The 21354-nt window shown below is 42.2% G+C and overlaps 1 protein-coding gene across 2 annotated transcripts in view; it reads left to right on the top strand.

The window, feature by feature from the left end:
• The first annotated feature begins 1654 nt into the window (after positions 1-1654).
• Positions 1655-21354, top strand: part of LOC308316556 (solute carrier family 23 member 2-like) — a 45592-nt gene continuing 25892 nt past the window's right edge. Inside the window, exons 1-3 of one of the 2 annotated variants that reach the window (XM_080765232.1) lie at positions 1655-1929; positions 19960-20008; positions 21011-21219. In XM_080765232.1, the coding sequence (XP_080621358.1) occupies positions 19960-20008; positions 21011-21219 (258 nt within the window). In that variant the 5' untranslated portion in view covers positions 1655-1929. The remainder of the gene's footprint in view (positions 1930-19959; positions 20009-21010; positions 21220-21354) is intronic. The other variant, XM_080765233.1, reaches the window with a different exon arrangement.

The following is a 21354-nucleotide window of genomic DNA, read 5'->3' as shown; positions in this document are numbered from 1 at the left end:
AGAGCATGCTGCTGACTGTCAGTGCCATGGTATAATGTACAGTACAGTAGGATCTTTGTGATGTGGAATGATTAAAGATAATCTCTACAGCTGTGACTTCTCCTCTTAATTCCAGACTAATGAGTCACTTTACAAGTTTACATGGTATTCTTGAATATGCAGACAAAGATGACAAGGCAAATCTACTGTAGGGGTAAAGAGCGGGAAATCCTTGGCTTGTCTCTGTCAGACAGTTAAAATATAATAGAGGTGCTTAACAGTTAATTAACAACCTGGTGAATGAGTCTTGTGTTGTGCGTGTGTCTTTGTACCTTAACCGTGCCAGTACAGGGTGTACAGCCTGTGTGTAGTTCAACCCAACTCGCTTCTCCACCAGCGTCAACTTCAACTTGTATTGCTGTATTGTCACAGCACAAAGAGTGGGTGAAATTATTTTCTGTACAAGCTTTCGCAAATTGCAGGTAAAACGATAATCATGAGGAAAAAGTTAAGGTAGCCTACATGAAAAATGTGTGTGCGTCATTTGAATCTTCAAAATGCATGTATTTTTTTATATATTATTTATATTTACAAGCATTATGTAATTTGCTTTGATTAGATGTTTATTTCACATTCACATGACAGTTTTCAAAACTCAGTTTGCAGAATTACAGTACATTTCAAGCACAAACGCAATACAAAGACTGTTAACTGTGAGTAGACGACCCAATTAAGCATTACACTTGTTTACAAGAGGGTCCACCATGTTCAATTCATCAAAACATTTACATACGTACAAATAGACACTTCTAGTCAAAGAACATAACAGGAATTCATCATAAAGAAGGGAAAAAGGGAAAAGAAACATATACAGTAAGGGGAAAAGGGGGGGGGGGGGGGGGATTCAGATAAAAAAAATCAGATAAAAACACAATTGTTTGCATCTTGGGAGGGGGATTCAGTGGGGGGGATTCAGATAAAAACACAATTGTTTACATTTAAAATGTACATTATATGTTGGTAATTGAAATAATACAAAAAACCTAGAGGAATGGGGGGGGGGGGGGTGATTTTCCTAATCCAATACTATTTGTTCTATTGTTGGGATTGGAAGTTGAATAGCCTACTAGGCCTACAGTACTTCCGTTTTTTTTGCCGCATCATCATGATCAAATCTGTGGTTGGTACGTACTTGGTTGGCTTTGGCATCGGTCTACCTGAACTGCTGAACCTTTACTACTGTTAACTTACAGGGAGAAGTGACTTTGTAGGTCGTAGTACAAACAAATAACCGTTAGAGTGCAGTGTTCGCCCTTTTCACGAACCTTGAGCGCCGTTGTTTCGGCGTCTAAAAGACAGTTTTTACTCAATAATAAATATTTTGAATACCAGGGGGAATGACCACAGAGGCGGAGAGGTGAAGGGGGATGTGGTTTAGGAAAGGAAAGAAAACCTAACCTGCTGTAGTTAGTTAAATGCAGAGCCTTTATGGTTAAATGTATTGTGCGCGACTCCGATGTACGACGAAGAACTATTGGCTCCAGAGAGAGACATACGTAACGGGTTTACATGCAGCCCGATTGGTCGGGGCGCGAGATACAGATCTGACGTCAAGGGTCCGTTTGAGCATGCGTGATGATGAGCTAGTCAACCCCGTGGCTGTATGAAAGGCAAAATCTCTTCATGGACACACAGCATTGTAGCCGTAGCGTCCTTATATACTGTACTGCACTGTAGGCGACTGTATGCTGAAACAAGCTGTGGCGTGAACAACCGGGCCCGAAGGTGTCGGCAATTCAACACGGCTTCGTTTTTATTCGGACTTCTTTCAAACGGTTTCTGTGCCCCCATCATCACCATCTCTACTCTCTACACAACACCGAGCAACAACAACGTTAGCTGTGTGAGCCAGGGACGTGGATTCTGTCGATCCCTCATTTCCTCAGACAGGTGAGTCTGTATTTGAGTGATTTCTTCCACCATGTAACCATTGTTATGTGGCTGTTATGAAACAGTCGGTGCAGGATCGACACGCGTTTGTGTAGCACACATTAGGTGGACCAGAAGACAGCGTGTGAAAAAACGGAACGGAGAAGAGAGGGGTACGTTCCTGGACAGGAATTAGTGGGCCATATGTTCCCTGGTCCTGGATGATGCGCTGTGTGGAGAACAGAGGGTTAAGAACTTAAGATGATCTATCCTATGGTCTCTTTGCTGCTGTTTTAGCACTTTGTGTTGAAAACAACCTTGCACACACTAGAATGTGGAGGACATCGGTTTCAAGGTCTAGACCTCGGTGCCGCGTACTTCAATTTCATAATAAAGACTAGGTAGGACAGCTTAGCTAACCAACGCAGCACAATGCCCCACATAACGAGTGCTGTTATAAGTGTTCATATTTCAGAGTAGGGGGACGCTAGATGGATGGATAGATAGATGGGGGGAAATGCAGGTGTTGCAACAGCAATAATCACGATGATGAAACGGATGAGTATGGTACCTACAGTAGAGATACTGTACAAATTAAGATAGGAGCGTTCAGCTGAGCGCATAACTGTACCAGGATGGGTTGCCTATAGCCATGGCTGTGGAAGTGTGATTAGCAAAAGTCAAGACCAGAGGAAGCTACACAGGGAAATAAGATTTATAAGCCATATGGTGCAACTGTTTGCATTTGTGGTGTGCCCATGGGCAGAATCGAAAGTGCTTGGAGGTTAGGTTTGCCAAGTTATGCCAACCATCACTTGAAATGCAGAATCGTACCCTTATTTGGGAACTAAAATACGTGTCCCTTATTGAACTGATAAGGGACACACTATTTTGGGGAATCACTGACACACATCTTACAAGTTTATACAGCTCATATACATATTCTATAATGCAGGTAACGGTTCCATAGAATGGAGCTGATTTGTCTCTGTACTTGGACCGTTTTTTCCCTTCTGTCTACTCTACACCATAGACCATACTGTATATGTCTTTGCCAAAAATAGCCAATCTACTGCATTGTGAGCTTGTAGGTCCAAACCCCACCAGTGCAACTCCTTGCAACTGCCGTTGGGGATAATGGTGTCATGCAACTACACACAACTGTTTGGTTGCAAGGAGTTGCATGGCGAATCATTAGTGTGGTTTGGGCCATAGATTGGCTAATGTCTCTTTCTAAACGTCCCTTATTTGAATTTCAGGTTGTTGCTTGCTCGTTGGCAACCCCATTCAAGGTGCTCCTCAATATGCAATCCAATTTGGGGTTGATTTGATGTTCATGATATAGGCTATGGTGGATTTCATTTTTATTTTTTTGTAAGAATGAAATGGGCCTCACTAATTCTGTAAAGCAATTGCAGGCAAACGGTATGGAATATCAAAACACTGGTTGGCAGACATTGTCATATGTTATGACTCCAGTCCTGAGATCATTGGTACCAAACTTTGTGAAAGAATAGTTTATGCAACAAATGGTGACATGATTTGTGACATTTCTGGGTCTAATGTTGAGTTTCATCATCATCAAACCCGGAAGTTATGCAGGAATGCCTACTGAGTGAGTGGCAAAAAACTACTTTCTGGCCTTAACAGTACATACATCCAAACAGGCCATTAACTCTCCTTTGTAATTCAATTGTAATGCAAATGGGGAAAGTCCAATTGTCCTGTTAGTGTACACCAGGGGTCTTCAACAGGGGATCAGGGCCAGGACCCCTAGGGGGTCCTCAGAAATACTGCAGGGGGGTCACCAAATCTTTGTGTGACAGGAACTTTGTTTTATTTTTACATTAACGACATGAACCCTCGCATCGCTATTCTGGGGGGAACATTAGCGGAAAATAGCAGATCTACAAGTGTGACATGTTGTGAGCTTGTAGATCGGCCATAAGAGCAGTCAAGTAACATCAAAGTAACGAGTAGCATTGTCCCGATCCGATCATGTGATCGGAAATTGGGGCTGATCACGTCATTTTCAAATGATCGGAATCGGATCTGGACATAAACGGTATCTGGACATCCCTAGTATCAATATTATATCCACATCATGATATTAGACTGCATATTTTCTGTGATTTTGGATATTGTAATATTGTGATATGACAAGTGTTCTATATAAATAGTCGGGGAAAAATCGCTATCGGCAGTCGGCAGATACCGATATCGGTGAAGTTTACAAAGTATTGAAAACACATTTTATTCATGGTGGGTCCTTCCTTGGCCTGAAAACGTTGAAGATCCCTGCTGTACACAATGCAAATCACCTGTGAACTGTGAAGGCAGTATTCCAGGCCAGCTATCGGTACGAACCAAATGGACCACTAACGGGCCTGTAAACCCAGAGTGTAAAAATGGAACCAAATGGATGTTGTTAATAAACTGCAAATGAAGTGCAAATCCAATGAAAAATATACACGTATACTAAATTAAAAAGTCCTGGGGGAGCGTCAAATCCTCACTTCAGTCTACCGAAACATCATGACCATGGACAATCAGTAGCAAGCAGTGTTACATGTCACCGGGTTGGCCCTGTTTGGCCTTGTAACAGAGAGGACCTCTGGGACTGTTTTTAACCCTTATTTAATTGAACAATATTTGCACAGCATATGGGCACTTTAGTTATTGGCACTTTATTAACTTGCACAGTTGCATTTTTACATAGTCATGATTTTATTGTTGAATACAGTTTCCTGTTTAGCTGAGATGGCCACTCAGTCAACGAGTTTCACCTGGGGAAATGTTTGGTGTTTGACAATCATAAGGGGCAGATGTAATGTGGGTAATATGTGCAATAGGGACTAGGTAGGTGCAATATGTTTTGAAAAGTGAAATAGTTCATGTGAAGTTTTATTAAGTTGGATTGGCCTAACAATGACCTGTTGGATAGGATAGTAGAGATGGGTGTGATGTGCATTTGTAGTTGCTAATTTATGTTGTAGGGTTATTGTAATTATTATATTGGGTAGTCATTCATGGAGACTTAATTTACTTAAGGCAAGGCTATTGATGTATTTATTGTGCGCAGCTCTATTTATTGACTGCGGACAGTTTGTAGACAGTGGTATAGTCCAGGCTGGCTCATTAGGTCAGCTGAGCATAAAAGGCTGCCACTTGCCAGTTGCTAGACATATGTGTTGAGGGGGAGAGCTACTGTACATTTTCCTTGTCTTTTGTATGTTCAATACAATATATAAAATACGATAGTGCAGACAACATAGCACTGGATATGAGACTGGTACAGTGTCAGTCGGCTTCCAACAGTGGGGTATCTGCCTGGATAATGGACGTCGCACCGCAGAGCCGACCAATATTGGGTCATAGTGTCGGGGGCTTTGTCAGAGTGCCTGTGTACCCGTCTGTCTGTAGACCTGTCTAGATCTGTTAGTCCTTGTCCCGAATCCTGTGTCATCGAACTATTTGGGTCAGCTCTCGCCCTAAAGGGGAGGTCGTGCTGAAACAACAGAGCTTAACATGGCACAGTTGAGGAGCAAGAATTAAACTATTAATCTTGTGTCAGTGAGGTCAGATGTATATTTGCTGGCTGGCTCCATATATGCAGATCTAATATGTCAAACCATGTATGGCTATCCAGGGTTTGATGAGGTCGTTCAGGTGATGATGAAAAACGGGTATGGCCAGGGTTCATGGCCATACCAAGTTTATAGCATGTATTGAGTGCAGAGGTCAGATCGAGATAGTGTCATGGGGCGTGATGTGATGTTTCACGAGGCGTGACTCACGACATTTCCATATATTTCATAATATTGATGGGATCAGGGATCTCCATTTATGGGTGTGATGTCACAAGGCGTTATGTCACAAGGTGTAATGGACTGGCAACCATATATGGAGGCGTAACCAACCGACCAACTGACCGGTTTTGCGAGTTTTCATAGTAATCTGCGACCTTCTGTCGCAATAAAAAGAAGAAAAAAAACGACATTATTATTGGTCACCGTATAAATTTCCCAGTTTAAAACTGAACATCCTGAAGGCGGGGTTGGCGAAAGGGCCTTTCTGTGTGGAGTTTGCATGTTCTCCCTGTGTCCCCTAGGGTAGGTACCCTCACAAAAAACATGCAGTAATCCTGGTCACTAAACTGCCTCCCCCTGGCCAGCCGGGGCGCCTGATGGAGGGGAAAGGAACTGGTTGGAATAACGTGTTCCTTCCACGCGCTACGTCCAACCAGGGAAACTCCCCCCTGTCAGGTGTAAAGGAGCAACTTGGACACTCGGGCATGAAGGAAGCATGAGTTCAAGTCCGTTGCTCTCCCCTTGTCCCCCATATATGGGGACTAGGTTGGTGGAGGGTGTTTAGATCCCAGGATCACATTAGATGATTGACACAGGGGTGAAAAATGGGTTACAAAATCGTGGGATAAAAAATATATACCGGTATTAAAACTTAACATCTGCAGTAGCGTACTAGCGTGTTGTTGCACACGGACCAGGGCCTCCTCAGAAATAACCGCTTGTTATTCCTGAGGAGGCCCTTCCGGGAGAGGGCTTCAGCGTTGTCATTCCAGTTCAGTGAATTGTCATGTGCATTCACAGGAACTTGTAGGTGTCCGCCATCAGCAGAAGGCTGTAGGGCGGCTATACTAGTATAGCTTATATATTAAGCTTTTTTCATACTGCACAGGGGTCGACATTATAAATGGCCCACTGGCCCGCTTTTCAGAACGGCCGGGCCACTAGATGGCGCCATACACTGGCCCTGTTTTTGCCAGTGTAAAAAATTCCTTGAAAATTAAATAAATAATTTCACATGAATCCCCTGTGGTACTGTTTTGACTGTGAAATCGTCTCTGTAAATGTACAGCTAAAACAAAATGTTACGTGATCTACTGTGCTGTCGGTCTGTGTGCAGCGCTGTGACAGTCTGCAAGGAACATCTACGGCTTTGACTCATACATAGCTAAATGGCAGTAGCATTAGTTCAGCACAGGCTAACATTAAAACGTCTTTGGCCTGGATGGCTATTTGTTAAAAGAAGTCAAATAAGTACTTGGCCTAGAATGAGTTAAAGGAACAATGTGGCTACCACCAGATTCTTAAGTAACAGCAAGACTTGGTGACAGCAGGCACTGAGGTTCCACTTTGCACAATAAGGTGCATATTAAACACTGAAAGGATCCATGACCGAACTCCAAGACATACACCAATACATCCAAAAGCACAATTGGGTCTACTCCAAAATACTGTAGCGCTTCGGGCCTAGGGATCACATTATGGATCGTATGTCTGGAGAAGGAAGAATGAAGCATTGATTATACTCAAAAGAACACCTTGTCTACAGTGAAGCATGGTGGTGGCTCAGTGATGCTCTGCGGTGGCTTTGCTTCCTTTGTCACTGGAAAGCTGCACTATGTTGTGGGCAAGATCGATTCAATGAACTGGAGTATCAGAAAATCTTAAGAGAAAACTTGTTTCTGTGAGAAAGCTGAATCCTGGGTGTCATTGGGACAATAATCCCAAGCATTCCTCAAAGTCCAATGAGGCTTGGTTTCAGAGGAAGTCCTGGACCATTATAGACTGGGTGTCAGTCTCCTGACTCGAACCACAGAGAATTTATAGGGGGATTTGAAAAAGCCAGAATGCGTTTCAAGAAAATTAGTGAACCTTAGACCACTGCAGGTGGTGTCTGGTTAGGTTATGCATCATCACGTTTGCAGCAGGTCAGAACAGCAAAAGGGTGCAAGTACTAAAGACACATGACTTGTCATGAACAGTTAATACATGCATATGTAGGATATGATATAGTACTTTATTGTCAGTTCACACTGAAATTTGTCTTGTGACCCAGCAGCCAACTTGAGCCAAGTATGCGGAACACATACACACATTTGACATATTAGTACAAAGAACAAAACAATATTACATACATAAAGATATGAAGACAAGAGCAATGAACACCGCCCAGCTTACCCCATGGCTATTGGCTACTACAACTCAGAGTCCTAATTAAGCCTCAAAGTCAACTGGTGGACAAAGGACCTCTTTAGTCTGACCTTATTGTATGCTGGTACACCATATCTCCTACCTATATTCTCCATACAACACATGGTTAGTATTGGAGGTTATATTCCTTGCTAACCAGGATGCTGTTATCATATGTGGATGTATAACGTTTCTGAAGTGGTTGTCCAACAATCTTTGAACAAATGTTCAGTTGTTGCAGCAGTTGTGACTTTAGGGCTGCAGACAAACATCCATACCATATACTGTATATACTGTATTATATGTATACTACATATATTAGGACTTTTTTACTTGGCCATTGGTGCTCCAAAATGGGACAAACAGTGAAAGTGCTCCAAATAGGGACAAATACAGTACAGGTTTTAGATTTTTTTTTTAGAAATGGTGAATAATACTGAATATAGCCATAGAAATCACACCTGTGTGAAGTGAGGGGCGCTAATATATTAAAGTCTATTACTCATGTTGATTAGGTGATGTAATGGTGATGTAAAACGAACGGTGCCAACACAAACATTAAAGATGGAGTGCCGTGATTTTTTTACCACCCTAAAACACGATCATCAGGTCTTATTGTTATATAAGGAGGTATACTTTTTTCAAAAAAGTGTACAGTATTTGTTGTATGATAAATGGGGAGGGGTTAGGGGAGGGGCTGTTAGTGTGATGTCACTATATTACTGTTTATTTCAGTGGCCCGTTTGACTTTCATGGCCGGTTTTACAAAACAAACATTGAACTAAAGACAAACCTTAAAGCGCCCCTCAAAAACACACGGTAGGCTAATTCTGTGGCTTTATGCAATATCCTGGGGCTAGGATTTTAAATAATAGTCTCAACTGTCTGCCCCACTTCCTTCCATCTCATCTGCCAAGATAGTCTTTTGACGTATATTACTAAATCGTTGCTACCTCGTGGTTGCAATATTAACGCTTCTTGATGACTTTTAAAAATACGATCACCATATTAGCTTCAGGCCATTTTGCTTCCAGTGAGTTTTGGGATGAGTTTTGGGGTCTTCAAAATAAAAGACCCCACTGTATCTGGTGGCAACGAAGTTGCAGCGCCGAAGTGGCTCTGAGCCTCTGAATGAGTTCAAACATCTCTACACATTGATATTCCAATCCTATCTTCAACTGTGTTGTTTTTTTTTAATCTCATAGCCCATTTAATTAATATAATTGGTATTCCTAAGTTATACAATTATTGCTATCTAAATATAGTAACATGATGGTGTAGCGGAGCATGTGTATATATGTCGTTACATTAACCAGCATTGTAGTCAGGTTTTTAGTGTTGTCATATTTATTGATTCTGAATAATTAAGTGTAACACGCATACATACATACATAAATACATACATACATACATACATGCATGCACGCACACACACACACACACACACACACACACACACACACACACACACACACACACACACACACACACACACACACACACACACACACACACTTTTAGGCCAGTGCAACAGAGCATGCTTTTGCCTTTTTTAAACCTTACCCATTTTAACCACATACATGTATGCATACATGCATACATACATACATCATCCGTGCCTCTCATTCACAGTGGGAGACAGTTCTCTCCGCAGTCAACTTGTCTTGTCTCTCAGTTTGAAAATACTTTTTATTGCCCTGCAGGCAAATACTTCTCCAATCTACTTCTGCCCCATTTAAAATTTAAAATTCTAATTGCCATGCCTAGGAGTTACTGTTGGCAGCATTGCAGCAGATAGATTTCTTTCACAATATATCCCAAGTTCATTGCCTGCAAAATTGACATAATCTGAGACCTTACAGATCTACAAGCAAACAACGGATCACATCAACTTGCCTGTGAGTTTGTAGATCTGTGGGTTATTTGTGTGTGCACGCTATCCTAGCACATGCCATGGCATTGTGCCAGTCTCTTTGAAGAAGATTATTAAATATGCATGTCTTATCAACATACATGCACACTCATGATGAACATGCAGCAGGGAAAGACCAACTTAGAAATCACCATGGACTCACAGAATTGCGATCAGGTTTTAACTGACACTTTTGGTTGCAGTCTAGAGACCTAGTTCTCACTCAGGCAGATAGGTTGAGAAAAGGCACACAGCTGACGGAAGAAATCAAGAATGAAAACAAAAACATATGACACTCAATTGTCAGGGTGCACCATGGCATGGTGTGTAGTTTTAACAATTATTATGGCCCAGCACGACAGAGTCATCCTGGCTGGTGACTATATAATATTCATGTCTGTTGCCCTTTTTGATTTTATTTAGGACTCTATGAATCTTTTAATCTGACTCGGCACATAAATAATCACAATCACAATAATCACCCTCTACACTGGCTGCCTGTGAGCTCCATGAGCGACTTTAAAATTCATATTATTACCTATAAAGCCTTGGATGGGCTGGCCCCTACTTACTGTATATCTTTGAAATGCTCTCCCCTCCTAAGTCTTTCTCTTCCCGGGGTGATAAGGGCCTTTGTCGCCCGGGCACCTAGGCTGTGGAATGCACTGCCGGACGGTACAGCTAAGGTCTTTAGATGATTGTACATACTTAAATACTGTGGTTTGTTTTTCAAAAAGGTTTTGAGTTTGATGTGTTGTCTATGTCCATTGTTTTTAACCTTCCTCTGTGCAGCATTTGGAAAAGTGGAAATGCTGACCAAGATTTCACCTGCACAATGTTTCTGAATCTTTCAATGTTTCTACCATTATCGTAATAAGGGAACAAACTGAATGTATGGCTGCTGTTGAAAGGCTTCTGGACTCTGGAATAAAGGTTATCAATATCAAGTGACGATGACCTCAAAGAGGGCGCTTGGGCCTGGCAGTGCCAGGGCAGATTCAAATTGAACTGGGTCACAAACATGAATTCATGCCCCTGTTTGCCATAGGTGGCATGTGACTAAGATTACATTAGGCTGCTGGTTCATGTACGCGTGGGTGGGTGAGCAGTAAATTATTATTATGATTTTAGAATTTTGTTTCCAGCAAATTAATTTAATATAAGTCCAATACCATGAATGTGCTTGTCTTCAGCCTTTTTGTGTTTATTTTATTAAAAATGTCATTGTGAATGTGAATTGGTTTATAGGACCAAAAGGTATCTTTGAAAAACAAAGAAAAGGACCCGCACACACTTTCGGAAACTTGCCAAAAATGTTGCTCTTTTGTTAACATTTTGGTCATTAGACCATCAGGACAGACAATACAAGGCACAATAACCAAACATTTATAGACTACACCCCCGGTGGGACGGTCATACACCCCCCGTGTGAAGGAAATGTGGGAAAAAAACTACTAATGATTCTCTGTGGGGGAACATTTGCCGAAAATAGCAGCTCAATTTCACAATACAGGTAGCTATTAGCTGCAAGTTGTAACAAGCTCACAATGCAACGTAATGAAATGTATTTTGAGCTTGTAGATTGGCTATTTTTGGCGAGGTGATTTTGTTTCGCCAACGGCTTGAATTTCAGGTATATAGTGTATAATGTACAATACCTGAAATTCAAGCCATTGGCGAAACAAAACCTGTACATGGCTGTCAATTGACTTCTGTGGCAGCATTTGAGGTAAAACTCTATGAACTTAGACCGATGATGACTCAACATTATTGTGCCCATGAACACACCAAATGAACTCAGACCACCTCAGGAGGTTATCTAAGTACAGTGTTGTTCGTTTCAAGGTCCGATAATTTCTGCACTTACAAAAACCTTTAAAATACACTTAGTGAAATTGAACATAAATGAAAAATGTATTTATTTGCATATCACCCAAACACGTGTAAGGTGGCGCACACATGTTTTTGTCTGAAAAAGGAACATCGGCATACTGATGAGTAGAATCAGCATGTTAGTTGGCTGCTAAATTGCTTGGGTGGCTTTACATGGTTTGAGGCATCGCATTGAGGTAAGACGGTGATCGTAATTGTTCATCGCCTCCTATTTCTAGAGCAGTAGAGTGTGAAGTTATCGTCAGAGGTGTCAACAGAGCTTGGGTAGATCAGAATGAGCTGTGTCCTCTTTCACATCCCCTAATGTGAAAACAAAAAGGACCGTTCTTTCAAAATAACTTTAGGCTAGTGACAATGGCCCCAAAACTTTGAGGTACGACCAAACACAACATTGTTTGTCCTCCTCTCCAAGGCCTCCCATACATGAACTGGATTATTGTATTGATTGATTGAATACTTTATTAATAGTTTGCAAAAAGAAAGAAAAAAAGTACAGTACAGTTTAATAAAAGGCCGGTATGCTAAGAGGATTAAAAACCCAAGGCTTGTTTCCATTGGGGTCCTTCATATTCAATTCATCAGGTCCAGTGATGGGGGTCCCCAATAAGATCAGGCCTCCAAACCTGGGGCAACAGGGCCTTCTCTGCACCGGCGTAGGGTCCATTGGTCCACGCGGGCCGTGGCCCAGTCAGTTTAGAGCTGGCCCAGTCTAACTTCGAAGAGAGGGGGTGAAAAAACAACAAAAGATAGCCTACTTTGGCAGCCCTTGTGCATGCAAATGTCTGTTTCGTAGCAACCTACAGCATGCAAGCTTTGTTTTAAATGGTCCACCATTAGCACGTCGGCAAAACCGCTCACACCTATTGGCCGGCTACGCGCCTGCTTCTCTGTAGCTGCCCCCCCCACCCTTTTGGGATGCACTCTCTATGCATCAGAAATGTACACCCTCAGAAATCGCCCTGAAAACCCACATGTTCAGAATTGCTTTCCCGAGTTTACTTTGATTTTAACACTTTTTGTGTTTTATTGCTTTTAACTTCTTCTCTTACTTCTTTACCCTTTTCTAATAACACTTTTATTTTTTGCCAGATTCTGGGAGTGAATCAATGAATAGTTACATAAGGCTACGCAATACAAGTTACAACATGTTTTTGTTAATATCAAGGTGGTAGGCTAGCAATTTTAGGAGCCTTTTCAGGCTGTGACCATTCTGTTGCTTGTGAAATAGCAGATGTACAAGGTCGTTGTGACCTTGTGGATTGGCTATTTGCACAATTGTTGCCTCCGTCTTATTATATAATAATAGGGCTGTCAATCGATTCAAATATGTAATCGCGATTAATCGCATGATTGTCCATAGTTAATTGCGATGAATGGCAAATTAATGGTATATTTTTTATCCGTTCTAAATATACCTTAAATCAGTGGTTGTCAAGATATTTCATTACAAGGCCCATTATTTATTCTGCATTTGAGCCAAGGACCACCATTTGATGACATTTAGCCTTCCAGACCCAAACTAAAGAACTGTATTGATGTTGGTACCATTAGGAGAGATAACAGGCCAATGTTGATCAAAATAACATGTTGACGAGAGCCCTCCGCCTGCCTCTCTGTCCTGCAAGGACACACACACAGTCAGGCTGTCAACATTAGCTTTAGCAGGCATTAGCATGGTCTGTGTAGCATCAAGTGTGCAAAAGTAACTGTTATGTTTGTCTCCCGAAACTGTTCAGTTCAGGCTGCATGAACAGCGCTCGAGTGCTTGGTTTCTGCCCCCTCAATGTCGTACCTCTTCTATTAATTGGCTTTGGGTCAAACCACAGAGATCATGGGAAAAGGCTGGATGTGCGTGGCAGTGAAATTGGCCAATGCGAACTGTATAATCCTAATACTTTGGCGAAGAACAATATTGATGTAACTATAAGAGTTTCGATGAGTTAGCTATATTTTATATACAGAGATTTAGAAGGAATAAGCTAAATCGTGGGCGGTGGCTTCCAGGCGTGTGCGTGGTTACGGAAGGGTTGCTAGGTCCGCGAATTGTAAGCGAGTTGGAGTGTGTGTGTAAGTAGTGTGTGGAAAGGTCTTTTTTGTGGGCTTTTGAAATATGCAGACTTGGCAACCCACTCAGCAGCAAGACTAGCGGTCCTAGTCCTACCCACTTGTGCAGTAAAAAAAGGGGGTTTACTCTGGTCACATCTGACCTGGTTATTATGCGAGTCGGATAACTGATGAGCATTTTATGGATTTTGCAGGGCTCGTGTACACAAGCACGGTATGTACTAGTATACAGCATGTGTAGGCTATTAGCCTATGGATTTATTTAATCGTTTGAGTGAGAGGTGACTCGGGCGAGTGCATTTATTTTTGTGTAACTTGGTGAGTGTGCAAATGTCTTTCATTCTTTCCAACCATCATATTGACACCTTACACTGACCTGATTTAGTGCAATTTGAACCAGCAGCGCTAGTCTGTAGTGTGAAATATCCTGTAATTAAACATTGATTGAATGTCATGCTTCAGCATTTAGTATTCATGTGCATTGTGCACAAGTTTATGCCTGATCATCAGCACATGGAATGACACCCGAGCAACCATTGTGTAACTTGTACCCTAAGGTCTTTGTAGGTGTGGCACATGAATCAGCAGCTTTAAATATTCATCGTCTCCGGGGCTATGTTTTCAGAGTCGCTCAACTTGTTTCAATGGTATTTACAACAATAGAGTTATAGACAAAATATGATGTAAGGAACTAAGGATTAGCTCTCTGTCTACCGAGCAATCTTCGTAACTACTCTCACTTATAGGGTCATGAAGTGTGGGTTACTTAACTTATGACCGAAAGAAGAAGGTCTTAGATCTCTAGAGGTTGAGGTTGAGAAGCGCATTCACGTTGAGAGACTCAGAGTAGAGTTGGGGCTTCTTCGCTTGGAAAGGAGCCAGTTTAGGTGGTTCAGGCATCTTGTTAGAATGCCTCTCGAGCGTCTCCCTAGGGAGGTCCTTGATGCACAGCCCACTGGAAGGAGACCCCGGGGCAGACCAAGGATGAGATGGGAGGATTATATCTCCACAATGGCCTTGGATTGCCTCGGGATCCCCCAGAATTAAGTTACTAATGTTGCTGTGGAGAGGGAAATCTGGAGCTCTTTGGTGGAGCTGTTGCCCCTGCGACCTGACTATGGATAAGTGGTTGAAGATGGATGGATTATGCAACGATGTTCAGTAGTAGCTCAGTTGCTGATAATTTATCCAATCAAAGGCCCAGGCAATTTATTTATTACATTAAACTAAGATGATAAACAGTGTTGATTTGATTTAGTTTAGTCATAGTCTTTTGAATATAATGGTATCACAAAATGGATACCTCGTCGTATTTTCAGCTACTGAAATAACATTTTTGTGCCTAAATATAAATTAGGCTGTTTCCCCCTATTTAATATGTCTGGTTAAGTATTTCAATTCAAATGAGCCTTGACTTTTAATTTTGAAACTGTGAAACGACTACATTAAGAAGTAATTCCACTGTAAATCTATTGGAAAGGGGCAATCCCACTGAGAGAGAGTAGTTAGATGAGGTGGTCTATGGCAAATCTCATAAACTTGAAGCAACAATACAGTCATACACTGGCCTTTAGCCAGCCTGCAGGCCTGATGGGAAGACTGCCTCAGTCAGTGGGTGGTGGTGGTATTGCCAGAGCACCCTCTAGCATACTGTACGTGCGTGTACCCGTGCACACACACGGACGCATGCACACAGCACCATATACATACTGTAGGCCTATATCTTCTGAGAACAACAGCAAAACTGTGTTTTATGTTACTAACCTTCAGCGCCCATTCATGGGCTTCTGACGGCATGCTGTGACCTCCATGCTGTGTAGGTGTCTGTATTACAGTGAGAAAATGATGGAGCTACATTATCTGGGCTGTACCTCATTGTTCCCTTCATCTAAATTAGCTGCAGTTTCTTTTAGTGAGCGTTCTCACAGTGTAGCCTAGCGCGGTGAGGGACTGTACAGTATTAAAGAAAGCAGGAGGGGTATTGGCTCCTATTAACCCATTTAGACCTGAGGTCGATTCTAGAGTTTCTGAACAACTTATTATTATTATTGTGTGTATGTACGATGCCGTATATAATACGGTATATATTTGCCTTTTACCCCTTTTTCTCCCCAATTTAATTGCTATATGCCAATTGATTCCTCCCCACACACTGCTGTTGTATCCTATAGACGTCGCAGTCCTGCCCCCTTTCATGACGACGCCAGGCCCAGGAAATAATTCCCAATGCATTTTTCTCATAGACATTTCAAAAAGTAATTTTTTAAAGACCTTTTAAGCGTCGTACAAAGCCAACTCGAATAACTTGTGACGACAAATGACAACACAAACAACAAAAAAGGTGTTGTAAACTGCAGTTTTTTTCTTTCTAATTATTCGTTCGGCCCAAAATATTGTGTTTGTTGTCATGATTTGTCACAACTCGAGTTGGCTTTGTACGAGGCTTAAAAGGTCTTTAAATAAATACTTTTTGAAATGTCTATGAGGAAAATGAACGGGGAATTATTTCCTGGGTCCTCGTAGGGGGCGGGACTGCGACGCTCTATTGACTCACCTGCCAGTAAGGAGTCCCGTAGGACAACGTAGTGCCTTCGTCCTACTCCTACCTGCTGAGAGGTGCCGCCCTAGCCCACAGGAATACATAGTTACAGCAGGGGTTTTCAACAGGTGGTCCGTGGACCACTGGTGGTCCGTGGAGGTATTGCATGTGGTCCCTGACCATGGATTTAGTAATGTAGCAAAGTGAAGATTTTGTATTTTCTTCCACGGAACAGTGCACTAAACGTCTGTGCACTGTTCCGTGGAACAGTGCACTAAACGGCTGTGCACTGTTCCGTGGAAGTGAGTCTGAGGTTAAGAAATTCTACAGAAAAGGCAGTTAGAATCTCAAGAAGGGTGAAATGTACCAGCTTGCCTGATTGAGTCATCATTATTAGGAAATGTTAATGTGCCCAAACACGTATTTGTCATTTTTACTATATATTATTAAAATAGTTCAAATATCCGATAATAGACATAATGTATGGATGTAGATCTGCTAGTTGAACTATTTTAAAATATATTTCAAGATAGTAAAATATGGGGAAAAAAAGTTTAGGGATAAAGGTTAAGGCACGCCCAAGATGGGGCCACATGTGTCCGTGGACCATCGTTTGAGAAACAGTATAAGACATGGGATGCATTCCATAACAAGCACTAATCTTAGCCCATATCCCATTACAACACAACAGTGGTCCCCAGGTTGATCCTTAGTCAAGGTGGTGGTCCCTGGTTCACAATCAGTTGAAAACCCCTGACATACAGTGACCAATATCACCCTATCTTTCCCCGAACACGGGTTTGTATAGACACTCAGGCCTCAACCTCTGCAGTGGCGGGCACTGGGCAGGCACTTTTACCACTGCGCCAGTGCCACCCGAAACCAACCAAAAATCCTTATAATCAGTTCTCTATAATCATGGAATAATGATTATTGATGAATTTTACAATATTATTAAAAAATATATTTGGCATTATCTTTTCTTGTCATAATCACGCAGGCCTAAAGTAACAGCTGAAAAAGGACAGATTTTTTTTTACCTAATATCCTTTTTACAATAATAATGATAATAGTTTTCATGACACTTTTGAGGTGAGACTAAATGTTTCAATTAGTTGCACTAGACCAGAGGTGTCGAACTGAACTTGGGGCGAGGGCCGCATTGGTCAAAAGGTCTAGTGACTAGACCTTACCCGGCCGTTCGAATATATGAACACCGAATTATGTACAGTGTTGGTAATGCGATTTAATAGATCATATTATATGAAAAAAGGGCGTCGTTATCCCCTGCATATGGTAATTGGTAAATGGGCAATGTCTTTGTGCAAATTCAGAGCGATTGGAGCAGCCAACTGAGGACAGTGACATTGCCTCAGACAAACATGCAAACAGACATTCCTTCAATTAGATGTTAGATGTTAGGTAGGGCAGTAGTAGACATACAGAGACAGGGACGCACTGCGGTTCATTTGAATCATTTCAGTAAAACTAGACATGTTGCACTAACAATATGTGGTTAAATCAGGTCAGCTAGTAGGTGCAAGTTAAATGAATAGCTACGTAAAATATTATTTTCATGATGTGGAGTAGTACTGAGAGTTGGACGATAACTCCTGCAGATTGCATGAAGACCAAAGGCCTTTTATTTCAAGGCAGTACAGCGTGGTTTGCAGGTGGTATTTTGCCTTCGGAAATGACACGTGAAGTGAGGTTTCTGTTATTTGAGCAATAACTATTGTGCCATTTAAGGCAAGAGGCATGCAAGATGTCATACATTATGTCTGTTGTAAAAAGTGCAGATATAGACAGCTAAGACATGTAAGTAGTTAGTATGGATGTGTGCACTGTGCAATGTTTCCAACGTTCGACAATATCGCCTTCTCTCTGGCAATTCATCTTTTGTTTATGAATCAATTAATTTGAATTGAGAGTGACATTATTGCAATTCATTTGTGCAACTTTTGCTCAAATGATTAGCTGACTTCATGTGTAGGAGTGTGTGATAAGTTTAACTACAAATGTCCTAGGTTAAAGGGAAATAACACTCATTTTTAACATTAATATACCTTAGAATTCTTGTGTGGAAGAGTCTAGAACTTGGGGTCATGATTGTGATCAGACAGTGACAGAAGGTGTACTCTGCAGGCCAAAGGGCGGAGTGAAAATTATATCTTTAACTGATAAAATTGTTGAATCAACTGTGAATCAACCGTTTGTCATTCTATACATATGCCCAGGTATTTGTGGCTGGAGACACGATAGAGTCCCCTCTATAGTGCTTATGTTACCGCATTGTTTTCTTGAGAAGACAATGTATTTCATTTTTCCGGAATTTAATGAGAGTTTAAGATTGATAATAGAATTCAAATTAAATTAAAAAAAAAAAAATTGGCAGAATATCAGTCTCTTGTGCAAGTAAGAGACATCAATTTTCAGATATAAAACATGTAAAGTTGTCATATGCGGAGGTTTTAGATCAGATATTATGAGATTGTGCATCATTAATCATATCTATACATGCAGGCAGTCATCCTCTTTTCTCATGGCCATCAAGGCCTTGATGAATGGCTGGTTAAGTTCACACCAGTGTGGAAACCCCTCCCTTCCAGTAGTGCAATCCCTTTCCAACCACGGGTTTAAACATGTTGCTGTGTGTACAACTTCAAACATAAATGAGTGGGAGGAGAGACTGAGAGCAGCTGATGGTATAGTTTACTGAATATTGCAAGGCTGTACAATTAATTGAAAAACTAAAACGTTTGCCACATCCTCATTCAGGTGCTAAAAAGAAACCCCTGTGAATAATGTGCACTCCTAACAGTAATTATTTTATTTCTGACCAACCAATCTGGTGCACACTGATACAGTTGCACAAGTGCACGTGCAACATAATGGTGTAGGGTGAGCCTCGTCCTACACCCAACATTGTTTGACTGGACGAGATCCTTGGATCAGCTTACTGCAGTATTTGATCTAGAAACCAGAGCGACCTGTACACCACCGCAGTGAATCTGGGATGGGTTTAGAATGGCACCTGCATGCGGTCTGTGTCACAACCTCCACCTCAAATCTTTTCTTCTACTTCTTTATTCTCTTTCTTGTTTTTTCTCTCTCACTCACTCACTCACTCACTCACACACACACACACACACACACACACACACACACACACACACACACACACACACACACACACACACACACACACACACACACACACACACACACACACACACTATTATGGCTGAAGGTGACTTCCACGACAGGTCACAAGCCTGTCACCTCATGACACCAGGTGCAGCATTTGTGTCCAACACACATTCAGGAGGTGACTGGATTTGTTTTAAATTGATGGTGTGTTATTTGAGATGGCAGACACAGTGCATCGGGTTTGCATTCGAATGGAATCTGGGTAAACAATGTTACACTCGCATGGAAAATGGACCAGTCCAACTCATTTAATGCTCGTGATTAATTGTTTACTGTCAAATTAACTCCTGTCTCACCTCCCCCTTCCTCCTGAACACCCCCCCCCCCCTCTGCCCCCCCCCCCTCTCTCTCTCTCTCTCTCTCTCACACTCTCTCCTTTCTCCTCTTCTGTCCTTCCACCTACTCCTCTGTCTCGCCCCATCCCCACTCCCTCACAGATGATCCCCGCTGCCCAGCTCGCCAGGAGCGATGGGATGTGTCAACTAGGTATTACACCTATCCAACACCTACCTAACAACACCGCCGGACACAGAGTAACTGCCCGGGTCGGCAGGGGAGTGGAGGGAGGAGAGGGGGGCTCTGTCATTGGGTCAGGTGGGGTGTTAGGCAAAGGAACGGGTGAATGTGATGAGCAGTGCATAGAGGAGATGATGGAGATAAGGAAGGTGTCAGGCAAACGTAGGACGTTTGGAAGGAGATAGGATAGACCCCTTTTGAGCTGCACTAATGCTTATTATTTTACCAATTCTATTTTTTTGTGCATATTTATTACCTAAACACAAAGGTAGGCAGCATTAATTTTAGCCTCAAGGCCTAGTGAGTTGACAGTTTTCATTGGGCATGTTTCAAGGAAGGTCAATTTATAACGCCATGCTGTCAGAAGGAAGGCCGTGAACACAACCCCAAGACCTTATTGTACCTAAACACGACTTGACGCAACAGCAGAAATACCACAAACACCCTTTGCGAGCAATTAAACTCACCTTCCAGGCTTCTGTCCTGTGTCTCTCCGCTCCCATCTCCCTCCTATCTTCTACCCCTTCCCTCATTCCTTTGTGCCACCTCCTCCTGTTTTCCTCATCTCTGCCACCACCCTGGTTGCTCTTGTCTCTTACCATTGGTCCCATCTGCATGGCCACCCGCAGTACTACAAACTAATTGTCTACAGTTCAAAAAGGTTGCTTTCCCAATATCCTCGGTCAAGTATTAACACCAAACGGCTACCTCTATAGTATACCGTGGGAGGTGGTCCCGTGCGGACTAACACAGACCTGAGACCAGCCCAGAGCGCGGTAGGAACTGTCTCCAGCTTCTACTGTAAACCTGGATTCCACGGCGGTCCACTCCACCTTAGTTGAAGTTAGAAATTCTGAACCATTCAGAGTTTTTCTCTCTCTTTTCTCTCTCTTTTCCAGATGTTCAACTCATGTGTCCCTCCCTCTCTTTCTGTCCCTTGTGTTTCTCCCCTTCCCCCGTTGCATGTATCAGCCCTGGACGATGTAAGAAGGCTGAGGGAGAGCACTTCCACATTCACACCAGAGCGAGGCAGAGGAGGGGTGGAAGGCGCCGCCGCCGACGAGGAGGAGAAAGGAATGGGCGTGGGGAAGAACACCACCTCTAAGTCCATGGATGGAGGCGGAGAAGGAGGCAAATATGAAGAGGAGAGCAAAGACGGCGCGGATTTCTACCCCATCCCGGTATGCATGTGCATGCATGTGTATGTGTGAATGGTTTCCTATTCCTATAGAAATGTGAGGACTAGCTAAATGTCCTAAATTTTCAGGAGTACAGTTTAAAATCTTTCATGATGAATGGTATGATGATAAAGACAG

Source organism: Protomyctophum bolini (assembly GCF_963924005.1).
Source record: "Protomyctophum bolini genome assembly, chromosome: 6".
NCBI classification, from domain to species: domain Eukaryota; kingdom Metazoa; phylum Chordata; class Actinopteri; order Myctophiformes; family Myctophidae; genus Protomyctophum; species Protomyctophum bolini.
This window is presented reverse-complemented; position numbering and strand designations above follow the sequence as displayed.